Source organism: Xyrauchen texanus, chromosome 4 (genome assembly GCF_025860055.1).
Source record: "Xyrauchen texanus isolate HMW12.3.18 chromosome 4, RBS_HiC_50CHRs, whole genome shotgun sequence".
NCBI classification, from domain to species: domain Eukaryota; kingdom Metazoa; phylum Chordata; class Actinopteri; order Cypriniformes; family Catostomidae; genus Xyrauchen; species Xyrauchen texanus.
The window spans coordinates 37,806,907-37,830,979 of NC_068279.1; the positions used below are offsets into that span (position 1 = coordinate 37,806,907).

At 39.9% G+C, this 24,073-nt stretch overlaps 1 protein-coding gene across 1 annotated transcript; it reads right to left on the reverse strand.

Moving 5' to 3' along the window:
- Nucleotides 1-57: 57 nt before the first annotated feature.
- Nucleotides 58-17,828, reverse strand: LOC127639943 (repulsive guidance molecule B-like). Its single transcript, XM_052122295.1, has 3 exons — nucleotides 17,352-17,828; nucleotides 12,004-12,533; nucleotides 58-2,791 (listed from the first exon to the last, which is right to left on the reverse strand). The coding sequence occupies exons 1-3, from the start codon at nucleotides 17,455-17,457 to the stop codon at nucleotides 2,117-2,119; spliced, it is 1,311 nt and encodes a 436-aa protein (XP_051978255.1). The 5' UTR covers nucleotides 17,458-17,828; the 3' UTR covers nucleotides 58-2,116.
- Between the last annotated feature and the right edge of the window lie 6,245 nt (nucleotides 17,829-24,073).

The following is a 24,073-nucleotide window of genomic DNA, read 5'->3' on the forward strand; positions in this document are numbered from 1 at the left end:
CAAACAATGCTATTATGACAATTATGATAAACAAATCCAGGAGGCGTTTAGGTTTTTATTTTCATTTATTGTTTTAAATAACACAATTGTTTTTCTTCATTTTTTTTTTTTTTTAAATAGCATCCGTACTATACTAAAACACTGATGTAACAATGGTGACCCACTAGGTGGTAGTACAATCACATCTCAAACTTTTTTCAACAGCAAGAGTATGGAGCTTGACTTCTCTAACAAGACACTATATTTCATAAATAATTTAAGTATAAACATTGAGCAGTCACTCTCCACCAAAAAAATGTAAAAAATGTTCACAACAAACAAAAGAGATCACAAGATAAAATGTGAAAAGCAAAAACCCAGGATGAAGTCTTTCCTTTGCAGTTAATTGCACTCTGACGCTTTGTTCTGAAATCTAAAAAACAAAAAATAATAATAATAATTTCCACTGTACATGGATTCAGGCCATTGCGCCAATCAAATAATCCTGACAAGGATCCGGTCAGTCACTGCCTGTGAAACTCCCAGTGTTCCAAATACAATCTATTACACTTGTCACAGTATTGTAGCAGCTCTTCAGCACTGGCAGTAGTTGCAAATAAAAAAAAACAATGACATCTCTACAGTAGCAAGTCTTGTAAAGGAACATGCATATTAGAAGTGTTGGCATGGGTATCCAAAGTAGTTGGTCAGTATGGCAGTTAGAGTAATTGCCCAGAAAGTATATGATTAAATTTGACCAAATGAATAATCAATGTTATTAATGTACATCAGACCAAATACTACACTCAAAGCAAATTGAGACTTAAAGAGTTTCTGCATTTCCTTCATTTGCATTGAACTTCTCTAAATAAAATCAAAGGTGATGTGTATTCAGCATAATTTTAACAAAGGAACTGTGGCTCAAGTTGCTCTTCTGTGTGACAAAATAACATAAAAGATGCTCTTTGAGGAGGTCTAATAAGATATACAAAAATGTTCAATTTAACACTTATCATTTCTGCTGAATCCACTGCAAATAGGCTAACACCAGTCAAGTGAGATAAATTATGTCACTGACTTGCAATTCAATTTGATATGTGTGGTGCATTTCTGCCAGCAATGCCTCATATCTTTGGCCAAGGATAATACAAGGATGCGAGGGAACTTAACACTTTTAACATATAGTCAATATTTGTTTGGTAAAGGGACAAAGGTAATTAATAATCTTATGAGGAACCATTCTAAAGGATGCCGCAAGTCCGTTAGAGCGACTAGGAAATGAATCATAGCCCACTTTAGCACTTATGCAATATCCATTTTCCAGTTCATTCGGTTAGAGCCACTTACTATGAAATTAATCGGAAAGGGCTGAAACTTTTAATACGAGTCATAAAAATTGTCTCTAAAACGCACTCTAAAGGATTGCCATTCATACATTAGGTAGATTTTGTACCAAACAAAAGTTCTGATTGTCATTTATAAAATGTAGTGCTGGGCTTGGCAATGGCTAGAACAAATCCAAAAGGTTAACTTTTCAATTTTAAGTGCACGTCATCCTACGTCTGCTGTGTTTGCCTGAATTCTTCACTTTGTTTTTGCTGATAAACTCTTCTCAACAGCACTGAGTACTAGAACTAAGAATTATAATGCACAAACAGATAAAGTGAATGTCTAATCAATATGATCCTTCTTTGAACCTCTATTACACAATCATCATGCCAGCCACATCATAAAAACGTTTAACACAGTTCTACAGAGTAAGTTGGTGAGATAAGTACCATTTGTAAAGGGACCTAGAGAAATGAATCAAGAAAAATCATCGGATGTGCCAAGAAGATTCGCTAACGAAGATCATTAAGCACTGGTTCCATGGAACACTGTTTTCTAGTTGCAAAAAAATAAAATATAAATAAAGTGCTTCCATTAAGATTTCCTCTCCTGAGGACAAAAACATGAAAAATCCACAATATTCAGCTCTCTTGAAAACATAATTTACACAAAATGTACAGTCTAACGAAGGTTTGTATTCTAACATCTCTGTACAGACAGTATATACAGAGTACCCTTACGATTTTGTACAGTCTTGTCTTCAGCTCCTTAAGTAATGTTTTTAACAGTCATCAAAACACAGCACACATTATAAAAGCACAGTGATGAGAAAGCCTATTAGCAGTACATGTAGGAGCAATGGAAATGGCCTCAGCCCAGCAGCTGAGCTGGGAAAAATACGCCAGCTCTCCCTCTTGGGGTGCAATGTTTCCATGTCTTTGAGGGCATTGTAGGCAGCAGTGGTGAAATTTGCATCCCCTGTGGTGAGCAGGTCAAACACACATGAATGGAAATAGATGTCTTTAACCTCCAGCTGTTCCCTGCACTTCCTTGAGGCGCTTTCAAGGGTGAAGACACCTCTCGGGGCTTCGACCCTGGCTTGCGGCTGAAAGCCAGCCTGCTGGAGACCCAGCATGGGCAGCTGAAGTTGTCCCTCTTGGTCGATGCGCTCTGATGTAGGGCAACCATTCATGCATAGCTGCAGGTCCTGTGTCTCATCAAAGGCCATGGCAAGCTCCTCTGGCATGTGCACAGCTAGCGTCAGATAACGGCCCTGCTGACGTACAATGATGGTGACCCCTATGTACACGCCGTAGATCTCTACATGCCTGCCAGGTGTCTTCTCCAGGATCCAGATGCTACGGGTCTCGCTATCGCCCCCACTTATGGTGCCGTCCACGAAGGCAGCTGGCAGGTCGTCTGTAACAGCCTGGTAGACCTTCTGGTCCGTGCATTCTTGGTATGGTTTGAAGATGATTGTGATCTTAACAGAAGTACAGAGAGAAGAGTTACATTTCAATACTGGCAATTTAAGGGAATCTTTTGTTGCATTAATTCTCAATATTTCTAAGGCCTGTTTTACACCACAACTACAACTAGGGCATAAGGAGCATTGTACCTTCACACTGACAGTTTTTGCTGCGTAAAAGCTGCAGCTATATACAGAAAATAACGTGAATTATGGGTTACTTCAGAAATTAACATTTCCATTAATGGGCAACATTTGCCCCCTAGAATTGATATGGGGAATTTTTTACCTTAATACAGGGAATTTTTTCTAACCTTATAAAATACCTCGGTGTCAGACTTTGAAAGGATTTAGATTAAGTTATATTTCAATTTTGGTTATAGATTCAATATTGATTAATTTAGAAATATTTCAGTTACAATGTCAACAGTCATGTTTCAATAAATGCATAATTGCCTGATCTCTACATGGCATAATGTGCATTGTGATAACACATTCCAGGTTCACTTTTTTCTCTCATCCATGTATTTCAAAATATTTTTGCCTATTAAGTTAACATAAGCGGGAAATGCATGCACATCCAATACTTCTACAACAGGTTCAGGATCAAAGCAAAAAGCAATGAAATAAAACTGAAGTAGATCTGAACACTCTTTTACTATTCCCTTTTATTTATTTAAAAACAACAGCAACATTTCGAACAGAATGAAATCCACATGCCGTGTGTTTCCGCTGTGTCATGCACAGTGAGCCATGTGGTACGATGCGTGGATTGACTGTCTCAGAAGCTGAGACAACTTGTCCTCCACCACCCGGATTGAGGTGAGTAACCATGCCACCACAAGGACATATTATGTAGTGGGAATTGGGCATTCCAAATTGGGAGAAAAGGGGATACAAATAAAAAAATTTACTAGAAATGAAGGTTGGATCATAATTTCTTTTTTCTAGTAAGACCTTGTTCATTAGGGCAAAAATCATATTCTTGATAATAATTTTTATTATTATTGTTTACCTGTAAAAAATATAAAAATATTTGATTGATCTTGTTTTAGAAACAACACTGCATAAGATAATTAGGTTTTTCAGAGAATGTATTTTTAACATGTGTATTTAGTCTTACTGAACTGACAGAGTTTTTATAGTCAAAACAAGTGAAAAAAATCTGCCAGTGCTGAAGAAGTAATCCAAAGTATTTATAATACGTTACTGACCTTGAGTAATCTAACGGAATACATTATAAATGACATTTTACAGCATGTATTCTGTAATCTGTAGTGGAATACATTTCAGAAGTAACCCTCCCAACCCTGATAGTAAAACAGTGAGTAGATCTACTTCAGTTTTATTAAGTTAACATATTAAACTAAAATAATGGGATTCCTCCTGATTTGGAATAAGGAGCACCTGCAGGATGGGTAGCGTGCAAAAAATAATGTTCAGTAAAAATGTTCACTTGTCCACTGAAAACAGAAATACTTTAGATTACATACAGGAACTCAAAAACAGAACTACTGTAGATTATATACAAGAACTCATTGCCAGGTCATTTTCCACACCCATATTTTGACATTTTTGTCAATTCAGTGGCATTTTTGCCCAAAGCCCCCTAATAGTTTTTTCCTAGATATGAAAAATAAAATGTTTAACGAGTGTTGGCCATTGAGAATTATAACAAACTTGATCGTAGTGTAATTTAATTACTATCAGGAAGACTCGCATATTTGAGTAAAATTTTAGATTACGTTTATTTGATGAATATAAAACAGGAATGTAATGTCTCTCTTTGGCGTAAGCCCCGTCTGGCACTCCAAAGTTGTTGTACTCTGAACCATCAGATCCTGCCGGAGAGAGGAGGCAGGGGTGAGTTGCCTACCCCCGTGCAGAATGGGACTCAACTGGTGGCGGTGGAGTGGTGGAGGCTGCGTGTTAACACACTGAAACAGCAATGTGATAGATTGAGAGCAGAATTATAAGGCATTGGCTTACATGTGATTGGTTAGCTAATGGTGCGATTATGTACAGCTGCTAGTCTTCCCGCTAGAACTACACTGCGCTTACATTTACATGAGGAGGGGATACACATTTACATCCAAATGTAAATTAACCTACGCTGAATGGAATGCAAACACCAAAGTGTAGCTATAAACTGCTTAAATCGACTGGATGCTAGACGAGAACAACAATAGAAAGTGCTGTTTGTGTGCTAGTCACTGCTTGTGTTCTTACATCAAGCCTGACAGACGTAATTTTTCAAACAATGGGTGAGTAGTTCACTCCAGTATTTTATCTTGCTTTATAATTCCCTGCTGGAAAATCCAGCTTAAGCAGGTAGATATGTTTTGGAACATAGTAGCTGGTCCAAGCTGGCCTTAGCTGGTCCAAGCAGGTCAGGAGTTGGTCCAAGTTGATCGACAAGCTACCATGTTCCAAAAACTGGCTTGACCACCATCAACTGGTATGACAAGCTGGTAGCTTGTCTAAGATGGTCTCCCAGCTTGGGACAGCTAATGACCAGCTTGGACCAGCTAAAGACCAGCTTGTACCAGCTCATGACCAGCTAAAAACCAGCAACCATGTTCTAAAACACAGCTACCAGCTTAAGTTGGATTTTCCATTAAGGAAAAGCCTATTTTGGGTTGTGTTCATAAATAGTGCATTTTCAATAAGTTTTTTGCAGAATTGAGCCCGCTACGCATGACAAAAATAGTATCAGAGGCAAAATTTGACTGGTGTATGTTTCTGGTAATGCTCCAGTTTGCGCTGGCAGTGCGAAAGCTGTAACCTTTTTACAATAAATATGTGCTGCTTTCACGTACGGTGTGAAACAGTATTAATTTATGTCAAAGTAACTCACATTCACTTTAATGCTTCCTCAAAGCTTCTCATGTTAGGTAGCACAACACTGCATGCTCAAAATTAAACGCATTTACTTGGGTCAAACTAAAAACCCGTTAAATGTAAAGTGTGTGATTTCTACATCACTAATGTCACAAAATGGAACTGAAAATAATTACTGACTTATTTTCAACAGGTTTCCTGAACACTTCACCCATCTGCATTAGTTAAACAAACAGAGAGTCTTGCCCCAAACTCATGACCCATTTGGGCCAATTTTGCTGGTTGTCAGGCTGGTCGGGAGGCTCAAACACAACACCGGTCACATTGTAATCAACCTAAAAAGCTTACTTATAGTTGGCAGTATCGGCCTGCCTTTGGGTTTTGTGTTCCCCCTTTGTGTGTACGAACAGGTCCGGTTCAGTAGTTTGTATGTTAATGTAATCTTGTGTTGAAGCAGTAATACTGGAGCTCGAGAATCTACTCGAGACCTGATCACACCACCCAGACCCCAGACTTTACTTATTTAGATAATGAATCTAGAGAATAGGTGGAGATGGGATGGAGGTGGGATGTCAGGACAGTTGTCACAGTAAGCAGGTAAGCAGTGGCTTATATACTCCTGCTCGTTGGCTGTGATTTGTCAGATTAAAATTAACATACTCCTCCCGAACCTCTGTTAATTAACTCCATCTGTTTGGACCACCGTGTACACCTCACCACCGTGCACTCTCAGGTGATGTCATGGTTCTGTCAATCGGTCAGTTTCGGTTTTGTCAGACGAGGATCATAACATTATCCTCCCTTGTCTGTCTTGTGGTTCATGTTTATGTTTTGTGTGCCCTCCGGTGATGTCACAGTCATGGCACCCTGTCAGGCTGTGTGTTAACCCTGTGGAGGACCATGGCATCCTAGTCCCTTGTTTTGTCAGAGAGTGTTTACACTTTGCCCTTATGTGTTTCAGGTGTAGCTGGCATGCTGAATCAGCGTTTCCATGGGAACGCTGATCATTATAACCTTCAGCTGCGAGCGACCCGCGTTTGTTTCTCTTATTTAAACCCCCGCGTGTGTCATGTCCGATGTCAGATCAATGTGGTGTAAATGTGGTGTAAGTGTGTTTGCCGTTGTCTTTGTAACTGTTACTATGTGTGGTAACTGTGCTCTCTCATGCAGTTGGAGCTGGTCGCGGTTTAGTTTCAGAAATGGAGTACCATATGTTCTCGTTTGCTGCTGCCCTCGTCAGTTCAGTGCCCAGTGCATGTTGAGGGGGATTCCTCAATCTCTGCCCGTGTCTCGGGTGAGGAGTTTGACACCTGGGCTTGCTTTAAGTTTGAAAACAAAACTGTTTGGGTTGTGAATAATTTCCCATTGAACTTTCCCTCTGCTTTTGGGTACTGTTTCCCCACACCCATGACACCCCTACTGCTAGTGTTAACCATAAAATGTACCAAGCATACAGTTTATATGCTGCAAAACTCTAAGACTCGTGGGAAACAGAAACATGGGCTAACAAGAAGTGTGGCATTACATTAGCGGCTTTGTGTACAGGACAAGGATTAAAATGATAACTAGTTGGCCATAAGGTGAGGCAGCTAAAAAGGTCTCAGTTAAGCAGTATGTGCTAATAATTACTTACAAATGTTTATTAATGGGTCACACCTTCAGGGTCAGGGAGTCAAATGAGATCTAATTAGCATCAGCAACCAAATTTAGGATAGAGATCCCACACCTGTCTTATGTTGAGCTTAACTGTTGATACTTGACAAAAACAACAAGATCTATCTGATGAGTGTACTCCTATGGCTGTAAGGTCTAAAAGCTTACTCTGCTCTATTTGAGCGTAGCTATTTCACATAAAAAAAGATCTGTAAACATGCTGTCAGTATTCTGCACCAGCGTGTTTGAAATGGCTCTGTGTAAGAAATTGATTGAGTATGTGTGTGTGTGAATTTGACTATGAGTGAGGTCTTGCAGCCCCACACTTGGAAAAATGAGGACAGAGGCTTCTTTCAAAGCCACATTTTTATGGGTCACACCAGAGTTCAGGCTATATTCAGTCATTAATGATATTAGAATTTCACAGACATGTTTGGTCACAAGTGTTAGTCATAAGACTGAATGTGTTTGCTTTGTTTCACTTGCACCTGTGAATACTTGGTCAAAGTTAAAAATTATTGGTCTTTATTGGTCTTATCTGTTGTCGGCACCTCATACTGATAATATTTTCCATATAGTCATGAATATAGACATATCACAGTACTCATTAAGAGCACTTAGATGAAAATTATTGTGGAAAGCTGTGAAATTATGTCATGCATCATTAATTAAGTGTTTCTACCATAAATAAAAGCTGATGTGTGCAATTTTTAAACGTAAACATGATTTCTCCTATCCCAGCTTAAATTTAGAACCAACTACAAATTGTATTAAAGATTCCTCTGAAAAGTTAAACATTATGGCCCTGTGGCATTATAAAAACATTGCTCTATTTGTGTGAGCACCCTGAACAGCAAGACACAGAAACATTGACTCAGTTAATGGTTTAAGTTTGAGGCGAAACTATCTGTTTGATCAACTAATGGCAGATCAAATCATATTTATTTTTGCAATTCTGTTTGGTGACACTGTTGGCAATTACATATTTCACATCAATTATGAAAATACACCATTATGAAGTATGTCTAGGAACAAATGACCCACTATATCCCACTTTACAGTGCGCTAAACAGTATTGTAGTGTTATAGTATACTTTATAATACATATGATATTATTTTATATACTATTACAAATTAGGAATGTCATAAAGTATTGATACATCGATCATGGAACGGCATTATCGGCATTGAGCATAGATGTATTAACATTAGCCAACAATAGCTTTGGCAGACAACAAGTGGGTGACACTGAAGGACGTGTCGATCTGGTGCAGATGGCAGTTTTTGTACTTCGAGAATTAACAAAGTGACATTGATGAGTTTGGAGGTTAATGTATGAAACAAATGTGCAAATTTAACAATTAGAAATGGTTTTTTATGCCATTTCTCATTCAAGCTGTCAAACCACAAAAAGACAAACTTGTAACAGAAGATATTTTATGCAGGCTATATGAAACACATATACACAGTGGTTGATTTGTAAAATCAAAATAAACACCAAAAATGTAAATAAGAAAAAGTTAAAAAAATCTAGTTTAAAACACATCATATTCTCAGAAATGTAATATTTGTCCAATTTGGTTTCATAAATGTTTTAAAAACCTTTTTACATTTTCAAAAAAAAATTGTCATGTGGTGTAACCATTAAGTAAAAAGTTTTATAATACATTCTTTATATGAAATTTTTACAATATAGTGAATTTTTTGGTCAAAACTATCAAGAATTTTACTCTGGGTTACACAACAGGAACAATATGTGTCTTTTCATAAAGATGTCAAAATAAACAGCAGATGTTTTTTAAACATCTTCCTTTCAACATCCGTTGACTGTTGGGCGTTCCAATTTCTCCCATTCGTTTTAATAGAAGTGGCCCGTCTATACTAAATAGTCTCAGTACCAAGGTTTATCTCAGCAAACTAAATACTGACATAACACAACTTTATTTTACTTTAGTAATTTAATAATTTGATTTTAGTAATATTTTAATGTGTTTACATGTTTGTTACACCCAAAGATTTTGATTTGGTGGTCAAAACCATTTTAAAATACGAATCACATTTATTTTTTAAAGAAATAATGATAAAAGATTATTCTGCACTAGTCATGCCAACATTTCGCCCACTGCAGACACACATTTTTTCTACTCCAATTTACTACTTGACCATGTTTGAAAGTGCGTGAAACATTTGAAAACTTGTGGCGTAAGTTTCATGTGAACACTATAGGACAATTAAACCCATCGCAAACTCCAACATACCTGCCAGTGTTTTCAGAAAACCGGCATCTTTATGCAGTGGAGAGGGAGCTTGCGCACTCAAGGTTGCTGAATTGTGGGACTAAAGCATCACCCAGGCAGCATATTTCCAAACTGATATTCTATTACAGTTTACTGTGATTAATAAAGGTAATGGTGTTGATGTGTACAAGTGAAAAGTCTTGTAATTAATGTTAGTACAACAGTGCAGGTGTTTTCTCTTTCCCTCATCAGCACTGTTCAGAATATCAGGGCACTTTGGCCATTTGACCTGGTTGAATTGCTCAACAGTGCTTGAAAATTGAAAATTCTCATGAACAATTCAAATATGTTGCATACGCCACCATATTGAAGTATGCCCAATTTAATGACACACTTTAATGGCTTCTAAAGCGAGATGAATATCATAAGGTAGTTGCATCGAATGACGGAAATATTTACAGATGTGGCTGGCATTTGAGGGTTAAAATAAAGGTGCATCTTAAAATTAAAGCTGCAAGCAGTGATGAACGGGCCCTAACACACTGGTGCAAATTGGGGCATCTGTGCTAGAGGAATGTCACTCAAATTTCTTTTAGCATTTTTTAGCACTTAAATGTTGTTTAGAGTGTATCACAGTGTAAAACATGTAATTTCCTGTTGCCAGTAGGTGGCGCTATGACTATAACTAAATATTGTTATATAGAAGTGTTCAGGCCGGGACTGTTATACAACACGTGAAGTTTGGAGCAGATTGGACATTTCATGTTTGAGTTATAACAACTTCCTGTTTCATGGCGAAACATCAAACTTAGTCAGGCCGCCAAGGACACGCCGTTCAAAGAAAACTAGCAATTTAGCATCACCAAGGCCTTTAGATTAGCCTGACCGTATATGATGTTGATCTGATTTAATCTCTAGGAGGAGTTTGTTAAAATACGAGGCCTGGAAATGGCAAAACTGAGCAAAAATGTAAGAAAAAAATAACAATGGCTGACTTTCTGTTGGGATTAGGATATGGTTATAAGAGACTTTTTTGTACATGGTGACATGTTACATATGCCTAACGATTTTCTTACGTGTAGATGAAACATAGCTTGAGGGCTGCTTCGTTGAAATTGTGTAGGTGGCGCTATCGAGCCATTTTGCCAGAATTAATTCTAAAACCAGTATCAGATGTAAATTTTCCCCACTTTTGAGATGTGTGCAAAGTTTCATTAGTTTTTGAGCATGTTTATGCCGTTTCAGATTAGAATAACCAAATATGAAGTAGATCTGATGAAATCTCTAGGAGGAGTTCGTTAAAGTACGAGGCCTGGAAATGGCAAAAACTGACCAAAAATTAAAGAGAAAAATATAAATGACTGACTTAATATTGAGTTGAGGGCATGAGTCCAAGAGACTTTTTTGTAAGTATTGGCATGTTACACATGTTTACCAATTTTCGTACATTTAGGTGCAATGTAGCATAAAGCGCACATCGTTGAAAGTTTGTAGGTGGTGCTATTGAGCCCTTTTGCTTCATGAGTTTTCGAGTATGTTTAGGCCCCCAAAAATGCAATTCATTTGAAAAAACAAAAATAAACTCCTAGAAGAACAATAGTGTACTCGCACCATCGGTGCTCGGGCCCTAATAATAATAATAATAAATGCCTAGAAGAACAATAGGGTCCTCGCACCATCGGTGTTCGGGCCCTAATAATAATAATAAATGCCTAGAAGAACAATAGGGTCCTCGCACCATCGGTGTTCGGGCCCTAATAATAATAATAAATGCCTAGAAGAACAATAGGGTCCTCGCACCATCGGTGTTCGGGCCCTAATAATAATAATAAATGCTTAGAAGAACAATAGGGTCCTCGCACCATCGGTGTTCGGGCCCTAATAATAATAATAAATGCCTAGAAGAACAATAGGGTCCTCGCACCATCGGTGTTCGGGCCCTAATAATAATAATAAATGCCTAGAAGAACAATAGGGTCCTCGCACCATCGGTGTTCGGGCCCTAATAATAATAATAAATGCCTAGAAGAACAATAGGGTCCTCGCACCATCGGTGTTCGGGCCCTAATAATAATAATAAATGCCTAGAAGAACAATAGGGTCCTTGCACCATTGGTGCTCGGGCCCTAAATATATACATTAATCTTTACTTATTGCATCGATGACATCAGATTGTTGGTTAATTGATCGATGCATATCAATGGATTGTGACACCCCTATAATTACACAGATAATATAGATAAATAACATATTACAGTAACTATGTTAAATATACAGTGTAACACCACTTATGTACACAACACGTACATTTTAATGTAACAACATTACAGTAAAGACACCTAATAAAAAGTGGGACCCCACACTCTTTTCAAAACAATTTTAGAATAAAATTATATTTTTGACATAATTAACCTACACAAACAAGACAAACTCATACATTTATTTCAAAAGAGCAACACAAAACAACTTATTTTACTACAAAAAATAATCACTTACCTTATTAGTTGCTGTGGCACTGGATCCATGCACCACCGGAATATTTGTGACCTGTACTGACAGGTAATTGTTATCAATGAGAGGCCATGCCCCTTCAACCTTACAGGTCTGGAAATGGTCTTTGAAAGTCCTAAGATGGGGGTCCCCAAACAGACCACAGAACAGGTAGGTTGGCTGTGGGTGTTCTAGAACCCCAGTCCCCATCCCAGGCAGCAACGCTTGGTTGTGGTGACGGCTGTGGTAGTTGCATGGTTCAATAGGGATGACAGGATGGGTTGATGATGTGGGCCCATCCTTAGAGCAGTTCCTCTGGCTCATGAGATCACTGATGCCCAGCACAGCAGAGTGGAAGACCAGGTTGCCCCTGCAGCTTTTGGAGGTACGCTGGGTGCAGGCAGAGTAGGCTCGCAGCGCCTTGCAGAATTCAGTATCAAAGCCATCCAGCGAAGGGTTGAGATGGGAAGTGAGCGAGACAAAGTCAGTTGTGCACTTCTGAATTCGGCACTGTGGAGTTTGCACCTGGCTCTCACCTAAGCAAGGACAGAAATTTTTAACAATTGTCATTTCAGAGAGCTGTTTCGTTTGAAGTCTTATGGAACTCAGTACAGCTTGATAAAAGCTCCATAAAGGTACAAAAGGCTCACAATTTTTTGTGTCAGAAATGACATCACAGCACAATTAGAAAACATATTTGTATTGTTTCTAGCATATATTTTTGTCACTATCATCTAGTTTTAACATCTTAACCGTAACAAGGTTAGTGCTAGTTGACAGTAATTTTCCACAAGGTGAGAAGTTTTGCATTATGGTCTAGAAACATGAACAGTCGGCTCAATAAGCACATGAAATCTCCTGTTATCTACAAAGTAGAATGTTTATGGCTGCAATAAAATCAAATAAAATGGCACTTCAAATGAGAAAAACACAAGAGGCTTTTCTGGCAGCAGCGCTATCCATACAAAGCCAGCACACATGTTTGTAAGTACAAAGGAGCTATGGCATGCAAGGTACATGACATCCTAAAAGTACCAAGGCATCATTAGGGTGTGGTCAAAGGTTAACATTTAAGACTAAAGACTTTTCATTGAATCAAATGGTTTCTATAAATTCTACGTTGTGGTTTTATACACACTTGTCTTCTACATGTCATCATTTTGGTTCCTAGAATATACAGTAGGAACCAAAAATCTGAGATCACAAGTGAAAATACTTCTATTTGGTATTTCTCTTATTAGTTACATTTTTATTTTTAAAATGTTTATATGTCACAAATCTGCTGATTTCATGAGTGACCTAGAAAAAGTGCAGATGCATACATATTAGATATTCATAGTGTTTCTTATTTAAATTTTTTTTTTAAGGTTCCAGGTTTAAATTAGATTCTGAATCTGAGATTTTCTGTGTGGGCTCAGACTTATGGACCCCACTGTATGCCAAAGTCTTTATGTGATGCTCACATGCTAGGCATGAACCTCCCTCAATTATCCACCAATGACATAGCATAATCCAAAACAACATCTCCCAGAAAAGGACAACAGCCTCCACACTACATCGCTCAGAGTCTTAATGCCTCACTTTTGAGTGCGGCCCAATTGCATTAGCTCAGAGAGAGGCCCTCCTAATCTGATATAAGATGCAGCCTCTCCATTAACACTCTTATGATGACTCTCTGATATCTTACACAGACTAAGCCACCCATTTCTGCCTGCCACGCCAATAACTCAGACTGCAGCGGATTCAAATGCATCTGTTTTGATTATCAGATGACACGCTGCTGCACAGAGTGCTGTTGTAGCGGATCGGCCCATCACCACTGCATTCCAGTCACTGCTGGATGAGGAGGAGGAGGAGAAGGATGCATGACAAAGCACGTGCTAGATTATGTTTCAGTAACATGTTGTAAGACAATACGGTAGCCTAGCTGAAGCTATGTCGATGTTGTGCTATAAAGACTTTGGTTGGAGAGGAGAAGAAAGAGGCAGTCCCCCACTCCCATCCACCTCCCGCTGTGTTTTATCAGGCAAAGCTCCAGTGACATCTGTACCAGAACAAAAAAACTAAAATTCTTGGCAAGGCATGTAAGACAAAGCCATCTCTCCAGCACATTCCCATTTATAGTCTGAACAGATGCTTAAAGCAGATCCACATGAGGTAATATTGAAGGTCAAAAACTACCACATTGCTCATTTGCACTAAAGTATATACCACATAAGTTTGTTAATATATAATCTATCTATCTATCTATCTATCTATCTATCTATCCATCTGTCTGTCACAAATGATTAACACATTTGTGACAAATAAAAGACTTTAACTTTGATTGAAAACAAACCTGCATAGTGTAAATGGGCAAGGGTGTAACATGACAAAGGGCATGCTGCAAAAGTAACCATATTAGGTAGGTAACGTCCCATATCAGAGAGAAACAGAGAGGCTTTCATGAAGGCCCACTGGTCACATGGGACCTCACCACCCATCAAATTCACGAACCAGCATGGCATGATGTGTTGGACAAGGCGGGCTGTTTTTTTTTCTTCTGAAATGATGTTGCAATGAGGAGTTGGGTGTAATCTGACTGTAAATTGCTGTAGAAATGGACTGCACATTCATGCACTTTCAGTGTATAAACAAAAAGGACAATTTGCCACCCTTCCATAATCCAATTAATAGCAATCTTGGACACATGTTGTTTTTGCTGGTTGCTTGCTGAAACACAATTAGCTCGTCATCTAACAATCCTCTTTCAAACCTGCTGTGAGTGACCCAATGTAATTTAATTCAGTCATACTCTACAGCAAAAAGCCTTTTAAAAGAGCAGGTAAAGAAGAAAAAAAGAGTTGATTGCTTTTCCTTAAACCCTGCTGACAGCAGTCTTTGTGCAAAACACTTGCGAGGAATGTCTTAGACCCCGGTTGGGGGCAGCAGATCCTAAGCTACTACTGGCAAAGGAAAAAATAAATAAAACTATCACACTTTCTGTTAGAATGTCCCAGGACCCTGACAAATAACATTGCTAAACCCTGAAACATCTCATTTATTGGTTCTGAGGACAAACTGATGTGGCTGAATATACAAATGGCAGAAGTCTTTGGATCATATTAAAGGGATTTGAGGCAGCAAAATAAAGCCTAAAATTGCTTTAATATCCAAAAACATAAATGTATATTTTTACGTGTAGTGTATATATATATACATTTAGAATATAAAAATAGCACCTTTTGGCATACGTACTATTCTTGTCAAGATCATAAAACCGATCTCACAGTAAAACAGAATGGATGAAAACTTGTTTGTTTCACAGGCTCAGTTAAATTCTATGTTCCTACTGTTGGGGTGAAGCATCTCATTTAGAACACAGTGCACACCCTTGTTGCTATTAAGTCGTTGGAAATATTTTCTCAGGGTGGCTGGCCATTTAAGCAGCCATTCTCAGCTGTGGAGGGGCCCAAAGAGTGTGTGCGGAGTGAAATTTCAAGATGTGGAATTTGGCCAGGGCAAGGAGGTCAACAGGCCCACGCCTTCTCCATGAGTCTATGTTAAGATCTGGGGGGGCTGGGGCAATACAGTCCTGCACTGAACTTTGTAATCTCGTTTAATATGGTTGGTTTGTTCAGCATTTAACTGCTTATTTTCTAATTGTGAAAAGCATTTTTTTCCAGCAGTAATTCCCCTTGATAAATCACAACTGCTTTAAAAATATCTAACATTGTGTGGTTATTTTGGTAAGTTAAGTACTATAGTAAGATTTACAACAGTTAAACACCAAAGTGTCTATTAAACAAGTCTAAAAAGGCACCATTTCCAGGTTAGTCTGTAAAAGCTTCCAATCCTGAAACCATAAAGCACTATTACTGACATGACAAAAGACAGAAAGAGAGAGAGAGAGAGAGAGAGAGAGAGAGAGAGAGAGAGAGAGAGAGAGAAAGCACATCTGCTCCTCTTTCTCTCTTTTGCCAAGATTTTAAGCAAATATTACCAAGAAGTAGAAGTATATTTGAAACTAAAACAATTAAGAGATGATACAGCCACATACAGAAATCAAAGGACAGCAATGATACCATGATATGGCATTGTATAAAATAACAATTACATCGTTTTAAAAGTGTTTTTATGTTTCAAAGACATCTTAAGCTCACTATTTCAACATTATTCCCTGAATAAATGCAAAACAAACAATGATGTGCACCTTAAAAAGCACTGAAGGCTTACGTTATACATTTAAGAGCATGAAAGTGACACTTAGAATGGTCACAGTGAGGGCATTTCATACTTAATGATAATAAATTGTGTGTTGCTTTGTGGGTCCTTTTGTTTATTCTAAATTCTTCCAGAAACTGTTTGAAACATCAAAATAAAGACACATTTACATTGGTTGAGTTGTTTAAATAATTTAATTGAAGAATTATTTAATTGAAAAAAAAATTGTGTAACGTCTGACTGTCCAGTGTCCATGTTTAATGAATTATGAATGTATGACTGCTAAATGGACACCCAGCAGCAATCCTTATCCTCTTAATTTACAATGGCATTAATACAGTCTATGGCCAGGACACCGAAAGTGGAGCACTTGACATGGTGTCAAATGAAAACAGGGCACCAAATGTGTAGTATTCACAGTCTCCTACTCAGAAGCCAGCCCAATTTCGACAAAAATCATTCAAGAAAAACCTTTATTTGATGATTTTGGGTAAAAAAAGAAGATAGGAATAGATTCATATTAATTTAACCAATTATCACTATGATTTCTCCCACCCCCAAAAATGTGACAACATGCTGTCTGCACTTACAAAAACAGAAGCAAGGTACAAATAACAATCTGCTAATAAAATAATTTTTTCAAGAGTTAAGAGAAAGATTAGTTCCTGCTGGCCGAGATTTAAAATGATACATTTCCCTGAGACTTATTTTTAATAATCCATTATTGCTTTATAGTGCACATATAAATATTTAATTTCTTTTGAAAAGCAACCAATCCAGAGAAGCGCAAGAGCGACCCGTTGATCAATTAATTACGTATCTTGGGAAAGAAAGAAAGAAAGATAGAAAGAAAGAAAGAAAGAAAGAAAGAAAGAAAGGGGATGAAGGGCACTGCCTAAGTCGACACTGTGACAAAAATAAATCAAAACAAGACACTCTTTTTCAATAAGGACATTCCTGAATATTTACCTATGTTGTCTTAATAACATAGGCTACGTGAATCTTATTTATTACTTACACAGGAGAGAATTATACACCATTCGAATGCAAAACGCTACTCCTAAGTGTATTATATCTGTTTTTTTGTTTTGTTTGTTTTTTTTTATAAATAAATAAAACATATAAAGTCAAATAAGTGTGAAAAACATTACCTATGTGTGAGAGAGAAGAGAGGGTGGACAGCACCAGTAGATATAGTACTGGAGAGATGAGGCTCTCAGACCCGGGGTAGTAAGATCCTGCTGTCCCCATACCCATCCATCCATCCAGCGAGACTCAAGATAACTCCAAGGGTTAAGAGATCGGGCCTCGCTTCTCCCGACTTCACTCCCGATCCTTTCTGGGATGCGTAACTCTATAAAGACGTGACTACTTTTAGGTAACACAAACCGCCCTATAAAGCAAAAGAGAAACAAGGTAACGATTTTGGCAAGTCTGATCCAAAACACTACTTCCTGGAGCTCGGGAGAATAACACGATCTAATTTGTTTTCCTTTAGTACATGGCGAATATATATGTTTTAACATTTACCGAAATAAATGTTTTAACGTGCTAAAATGAATCTGTTCTCCGCGATCGCCCGATTCATGTTGCATACACATCAGATTTCTCCGCCACAAGGAAATCTAGACCAGTCTTTTCCCAATGATCGATAGTAAATCAACCTAACCCAGAGTTTAGCGGAAACCACGCCCACGCTGAGATTTAAGCTCCGCTCCCTAACCATACATCCCACCAGCAGCAGATTGACAGCAAAACGTTCTTACGCTCTCACTTTCAGAGAGAAAATATGCGTGCAACGATCCTTGACTGCTTTATGTTTTTAATTATTAAAGAACATCAGCTTTTTTTTTTTTTCATTTTCTTATTTATCTTTTATTGTGAATAAATCTTTACTTCTGAATGACCATGAAAGGAAACTTTGCTTGTTGTAATTATTGTGTATAAGTGTCTACTTTCAATTAATGTATTTTCGGACATCCTTGGATGTGAGATCATGGAGAAAATCGGGCAAACATGCAAGGTGATCGACACTGTGTTACAACTGTACCCGTGCCATTGGAAATATGGTTGCCAATGCTCCTAGAGGTTTGCTAGCTTTTATTCAGTCAGAAAGCTTAATTAATTTGTTTTGCTTACTCATCTAGGATAGACAGACAGACAGTTATAGTAGACAGACAGTCAAACAAACAGACGGACGGACGGACGGACGGACGGACGGACGGACGGACGGACGGACAGACAGACAGACAGACAGATAGATAGATAGATGACAGACAGACAGATAGTGGCAAATACATCACACAGGTTTTCTGGCCACATGTGGAAGTGGCATGGTGGAAGAACCTACATGCTGCGAGGGAGGAGTTGCTACAAACACAGCGACCGGGGTCGGAGGGGACTGCCCAAGGGAGACGTGCGTCCGCCGGTAGGGGGACCGTACAGTGGGCGCTATGTGCAAGCAGAACACCCGGTCAGACGTTCCGTATTCCCGAGCTCTACGTGCTCGGACCTGAGAGAACACGGGACGAAACTGACTCAACCCTGAGATTGTAAAATCGTATAAATGTATTGGGTGTTGCCCAACACGCCGCTCTGCAGATGTCTGCTAGGGAGGTGCCGTTGGCCAGTGCCCACGAGGATGCCACACTTCTCGTCGAGTGTGCTCAAACCCACAAGGGGCGGGCATGGCCTGGGTGTGAAAGGCGAAAGCGATGGCGTCAACGTCCCAGTGGGTTAGCCTCTGTTTGGAGACAGCGTTCCCTTTCTGCTGTCCACCAAAGCAGACAAAGAGCTGCTCAGAACATCTTATGCTCTGCGTGCTGTCCACATAGGTACACAAAGCACGCACCGTACACAGCAACAATAAGGCTGGGTCTGCCTCCTCCCGGGGCAGCGCTTGCAGGTTCACTACCTGGTCCCTAGAGGGGGCCGTAGGAACCTTGGGCACATAGCCCGGTCGAGGTCTTAGGACGACATGGGCATCTGCTGGACTGAACTCCAGGCAAGTGTCGCTGACAGAGAATGCTTGCAGGTCACCAAACCTCTTGAGAGCGCGATCAAGAGGGCCGTCTTCAAGGAGAGGGCTCTGAGCTCGACTGATTCTAGCGGCTCGAAGGCGAATGCCAGAGAAAGAAGGTCCTTCCTCAGAGGAATTAGCCAAGGAGGGGCTGTCGCGAGGAGCATGAGATCCGAGAACCAAGTCCACGTGGGCCACTAGGGGGCCACTAGAGTGACTTGTTCCTAGTCCTCACTGACCTTGGACAGCACCTGTGCAAGTAGGCTCAATGGAGGAAATGCGTACTTGTGCAGCCCCTGGGGCCAGCTGTGTGCCAGCGAGTCTGTCTCAAGGGGAGCCTCCGCTAGGGAGTACCAGAGCGGACAGTGGGAGGTCTCTTGAGAAGTGAACAGGTCTACCTGTGCTTTGCCGAACCGGTCACAAATCAGCTGGACCATCTGGGGGTGGAGCCTCCACTCTCCGCTGAGCGTGCCCTGTCGTGACAGCGCATCAGCTGCCGTGTTTAGGTTGCCCAGGATATGAGTGGCGCGCAGTGACAATGTGCCAACCAGGGCCTCGTCCAGGAGGCATCTGTGGTGACTAGAACGCGTTGGGAAACCTGCTGTTGGGGACTCCTGTCCACAAAAAACAGAGGTCTGTCCAAGGGTTGAAAGTTTGGCGGCAGGAGGGGGTGATTAACACACAGTACGTGCCGCGGCACCATGCCCATCTCGGGACTCGAGTCTGAAGCCAGTGCTGAAGCGATTTCATATGCATCAACCCCAGTGGCGCGACCACCGCGGAGGATGCCATATGCCCTAGGAGCCTCTGGAATTGTTTTAGAGGAACCGCTGTGCCTAGTTTGAACAAGGCGGGGCATTTCAGCACGACTGCACACGCTTGTTGTTGAGGTGCGCTGTCATTGAGACTGAGTCTAACTCCATGCTGAGAAAAGAGATACTCTGAACCGGGGCGAGCTTGCTCTTTTCCCAGTTGACCTGAAGCCCTAGACGTCTGAGGTGCCTGAGCACCTGGTCCCTGTAGGTGCACAGTAGTTCTCAAGAGTGGGTTAAGATGAGCCAGTCGTCGTGGTAGTTGAGTATGCGGGCCTGGTGAACTGAATTGTGTAGCCGAGTCGGATGTCCTGGCCAACCAGCGTGACGTGTTGGGAAGTGAAAGCCACGTGTCCAAGCTCCACAAATACAGATGCATTTATACTCTGGGTTATTGCATGAAATCACTGGCAAATACTAATTGTCGTGGCACATTGGTTTATGGGTTATACATGAGTGTTTGAGGTTTGTATAGTGTCAGTATAGCATATAGTTAAAAAAGAACAGCTTTGCTGGAAAAAAGCTCCCAGCTTAAACCAGCCAAAGGTGGCTAGCTGGTCTACTTCTCTGGCGATGCTGGTTAGGCTTTTCTGTTTTGCTGGTTGCAAACTCCCTCTCACAGTAGAGAGGGCAGCCCTCCTCTTGTCCAGCATGGGTGCAGAAGAGTTAGAAATCCAGAACTGGTCCACACTGTCAATACAAAAAAATAAAAAATAAGATGAGAATGGGGCAGAATATTAACCCATTATCTTTTAAATACATGAAATTGGGCTATGTTGCACCATTTTTCTCAAACTATAAAAACATACTCCAATGTTCAGAACTCCAAACTTTCTTCTCAGTCTAAAAAGATAATTTATTGAAAATAAGTGGCAAAAAAGACAAATTGCATGCAACTAACTGACATCAGACAGATGAATACATACAAAAGATTACATATTACACGATACATGATCAAATATGCATGGCAACACATTACATTACACATGAAACAAAATGATCAAAAATCACTATGAAAACTGATCACAAATTCGTAATTACTTAAAGGAGAGAAAGAGTGAAAGAAGGGAAAACAGATAACAAGAGAGAAAGAGAACATCTGTAGCATGCTTATCAAAATAATTATTAGACATATGGTAGTGCAGAAGGCAGCTATCACCTTTGTATTTGGGATTTGCCCAACCATACTCAAATGATCACTGATGTTATTCTGTAAAATATGTTTTTTTTATTATATGCATTCATTTCCCATGTCTTCAAAATAAACATAATTTTAGCTGGCTCTTAATCACTGATGTGTTATTTCAAATATGTGTTTTGTGTTTGTCAGTAACATAAGTGCATTGGGCTCTGAGCCAGTCTAATGTACTGTGCTTTGTCTGTCCAGCTGGCCTATCTGCAATTCTCCTAATAGTTCATTAGACCAGTTTGAGCATATCAGCAACAGCCCTCTGCACAGCTGCAAGAGGAAGGACCAGGGCCTGAACCCAACTCCCACAAAGAGCTGACCCTTACATTGCAGCTGAGTGACAACATCAAGGCAACATGGCTGAAATTGCCTGACATTTTCTTGTCAGTCAGAAAAAAAGGCAAGCCCTGTGCAATGCCCTCCATGGTAAGAGGACAACAGGATAGCCTTACACCCCCTCTATGTCCCTACAGTAACCTTTGTTCTGCAGCTGTACATGTTTAATGTATAAAACATCTTACTGACAAAACATTTTGAGGTTGACCTAAAAAATAAAATGTTGTATTACAGGTAACTTCTTTATAATTTAGTATTAGATGCTAGGATTGGAGTATATACATAACAAAACATCAAGCTCGCTGGCTTGACATGAACTAGGATAAATGGTGTACAATCACTTACTGCATTAATTTTGCCATTAGTGATTACCTATGGTCTCTTCAGCTCATATTTGTAAAGGCTCTTGCTGTGTCTAATGTAAAACATTGAAAGAAGGGCTAGTAAGCACACTAAATGAACCACCTAACGAGTTTCCATTATCGTGATTGACTGAAACAGTATTGTGAATGCACCCTGCAAATCGCCCCATAAAGGACCAAGAGAGCGTTTGATTACTGCAGATAGAGCTGCGAAACATGTAAGAGTGTCTGCATGTATTGTGGCAACCTGAAAACCACAATAACACCAATGGGACCACCCCAAGGTCATGTTACCACAAGTTATCAAACCTCTGTGTAGATACATGTCATTGAAACATCAGTGTAGCTTTTATTATTCAAACACAGGTTATCTTTGATTGGTCTTGTTCTGAACAGTCAACACAGTGGTTCCGTTCATTCGGCAACCAGACACAAAGCCATTCTTTTATCTCTACTTCCCCCCTCAAGCACCTTTTGGGGAAAACAATGAAGCTCCTATTCCAAAGCATCCATTTTAATTAAAAAGAGAGAGAAACATCAGATGATGCTCAATCGTATTGAATGTAGTGAAGAAAGGAGCGGAGAGAGTGTGTTTGTTGTTCTCTGACCTTGTTTCCCCATTCCCAACCATCTGTTTTGGACATTGTCAAAAACCTCTTTGGTGGCTCCCTGGCATGTCCTCACCCCTCTTTTGACTTCCTCTATGCTTAGTGGTCATTTAATATGGTGTCTGATGCATTCTGCTCTGTGACACCTCACGACAAGGGTCTCTTTGTGCAACTGCAGTGTCTCTCTAGAAGGTACAGTAGGACTAGTCACAGTCAAACACAGGCAGGCACATGGCATGCACACACTCACTAAGACAAAAAAAAGGAGTTCACACCCGTGTTCTTGGATTGCACATACTCCTCCTCCTGGAGGGGTTCGCCAAATATACAAGTGCTATTTTTCTCCCTTAAGCGCACAGGGAAAACCAGAAAAAAAAAATAGCTGAAAGGAAAAGCTAATGAAGCACATCTCATGCAGTCCTGTTCAGTGTTTGGCAGTAACTGCATTTACGACAGTCACACAATATTCCCTTCACAGGTGTTGGCTTAGCAAGAGCACCTGGCAAAAATGGAATATTCTGAAGCTTGTAAACAGTGGACAGTGCCTTTCAATGAGGCCCACACTAGCAAAGGGAAGCAATTACAGAAAATACGCAATGCATCCAGTGCTGTTATTTTCATCATGAATATGTAATTTTCCAAACGAGATTGAATGTTCTTTGGCAACTTCACAAATAGTCCATTGTATGCATATAAAAATGGAGTGGAACAAATTTGTGTCCCCTTATCTTTAACTTACTTCAATGTCAATGTTGAGAGCGACACTGACAATAGTAGGATTGAATACTGATCATATGGTTAGGGATTACATGTTGGCCAAATAAATTGCATCACAGCATCTTCCTATTAAAACAAACTTGAACCAGCCTTAGGTGGTTTGCTGTTCTTATTTGTTTTAAGCTGGTTTAGCTGGTTTCCAAGTCTGGTCTAGCTAGTCTTCAGCTGGTCTCCCAGCCTAGCTGAGCTGGTGTTTAGCTCAATTGTCTGGATGTTCGGCTTGTCTCCCAGCCCCAAACCCCTCTAAAACCAGCAAAACAGAAAAGCCTAACCAGCATCGCCAGAGAAGTAGACCAGCTAGCCACCTTTGGCTGGTGTGGAGTGGAGGGGGGCGGGGCCGGTCGGAATATCGTGCGCCCGGTCTCCAATCGGCCTGATGAGGCGCGCGAGGAATAAAGGCGGACGGTGACGATGGTTCAAGAGAGAGAGAATTACGGGCATGTCCGTCGTGTGTGTTTGTGTATGCTTTTGGTTTAAGTTCTCATTAAATATCATTTATATTGACAAGCTGGTTCTCGCCTCCTCCTTGCCCATCCTTTAACCGTTTTACAGCTGGTTTAAGCTGGGTTTTTTTTTTCCAGCAAAGCTGTTCTTTTTTAACTATATGCTATACTGACACTATACAAACCTCAAATACTCATGTATAACCCATAAACCAATGTGCCACAACCATTAGTATTTGCCAGTGATTTCATGCAATAGCCCAGAGTATAAATACACCTGTATTTGTTTGTGTCAGAGCTCAGTTGGACAAAATCACAGTCTGAATA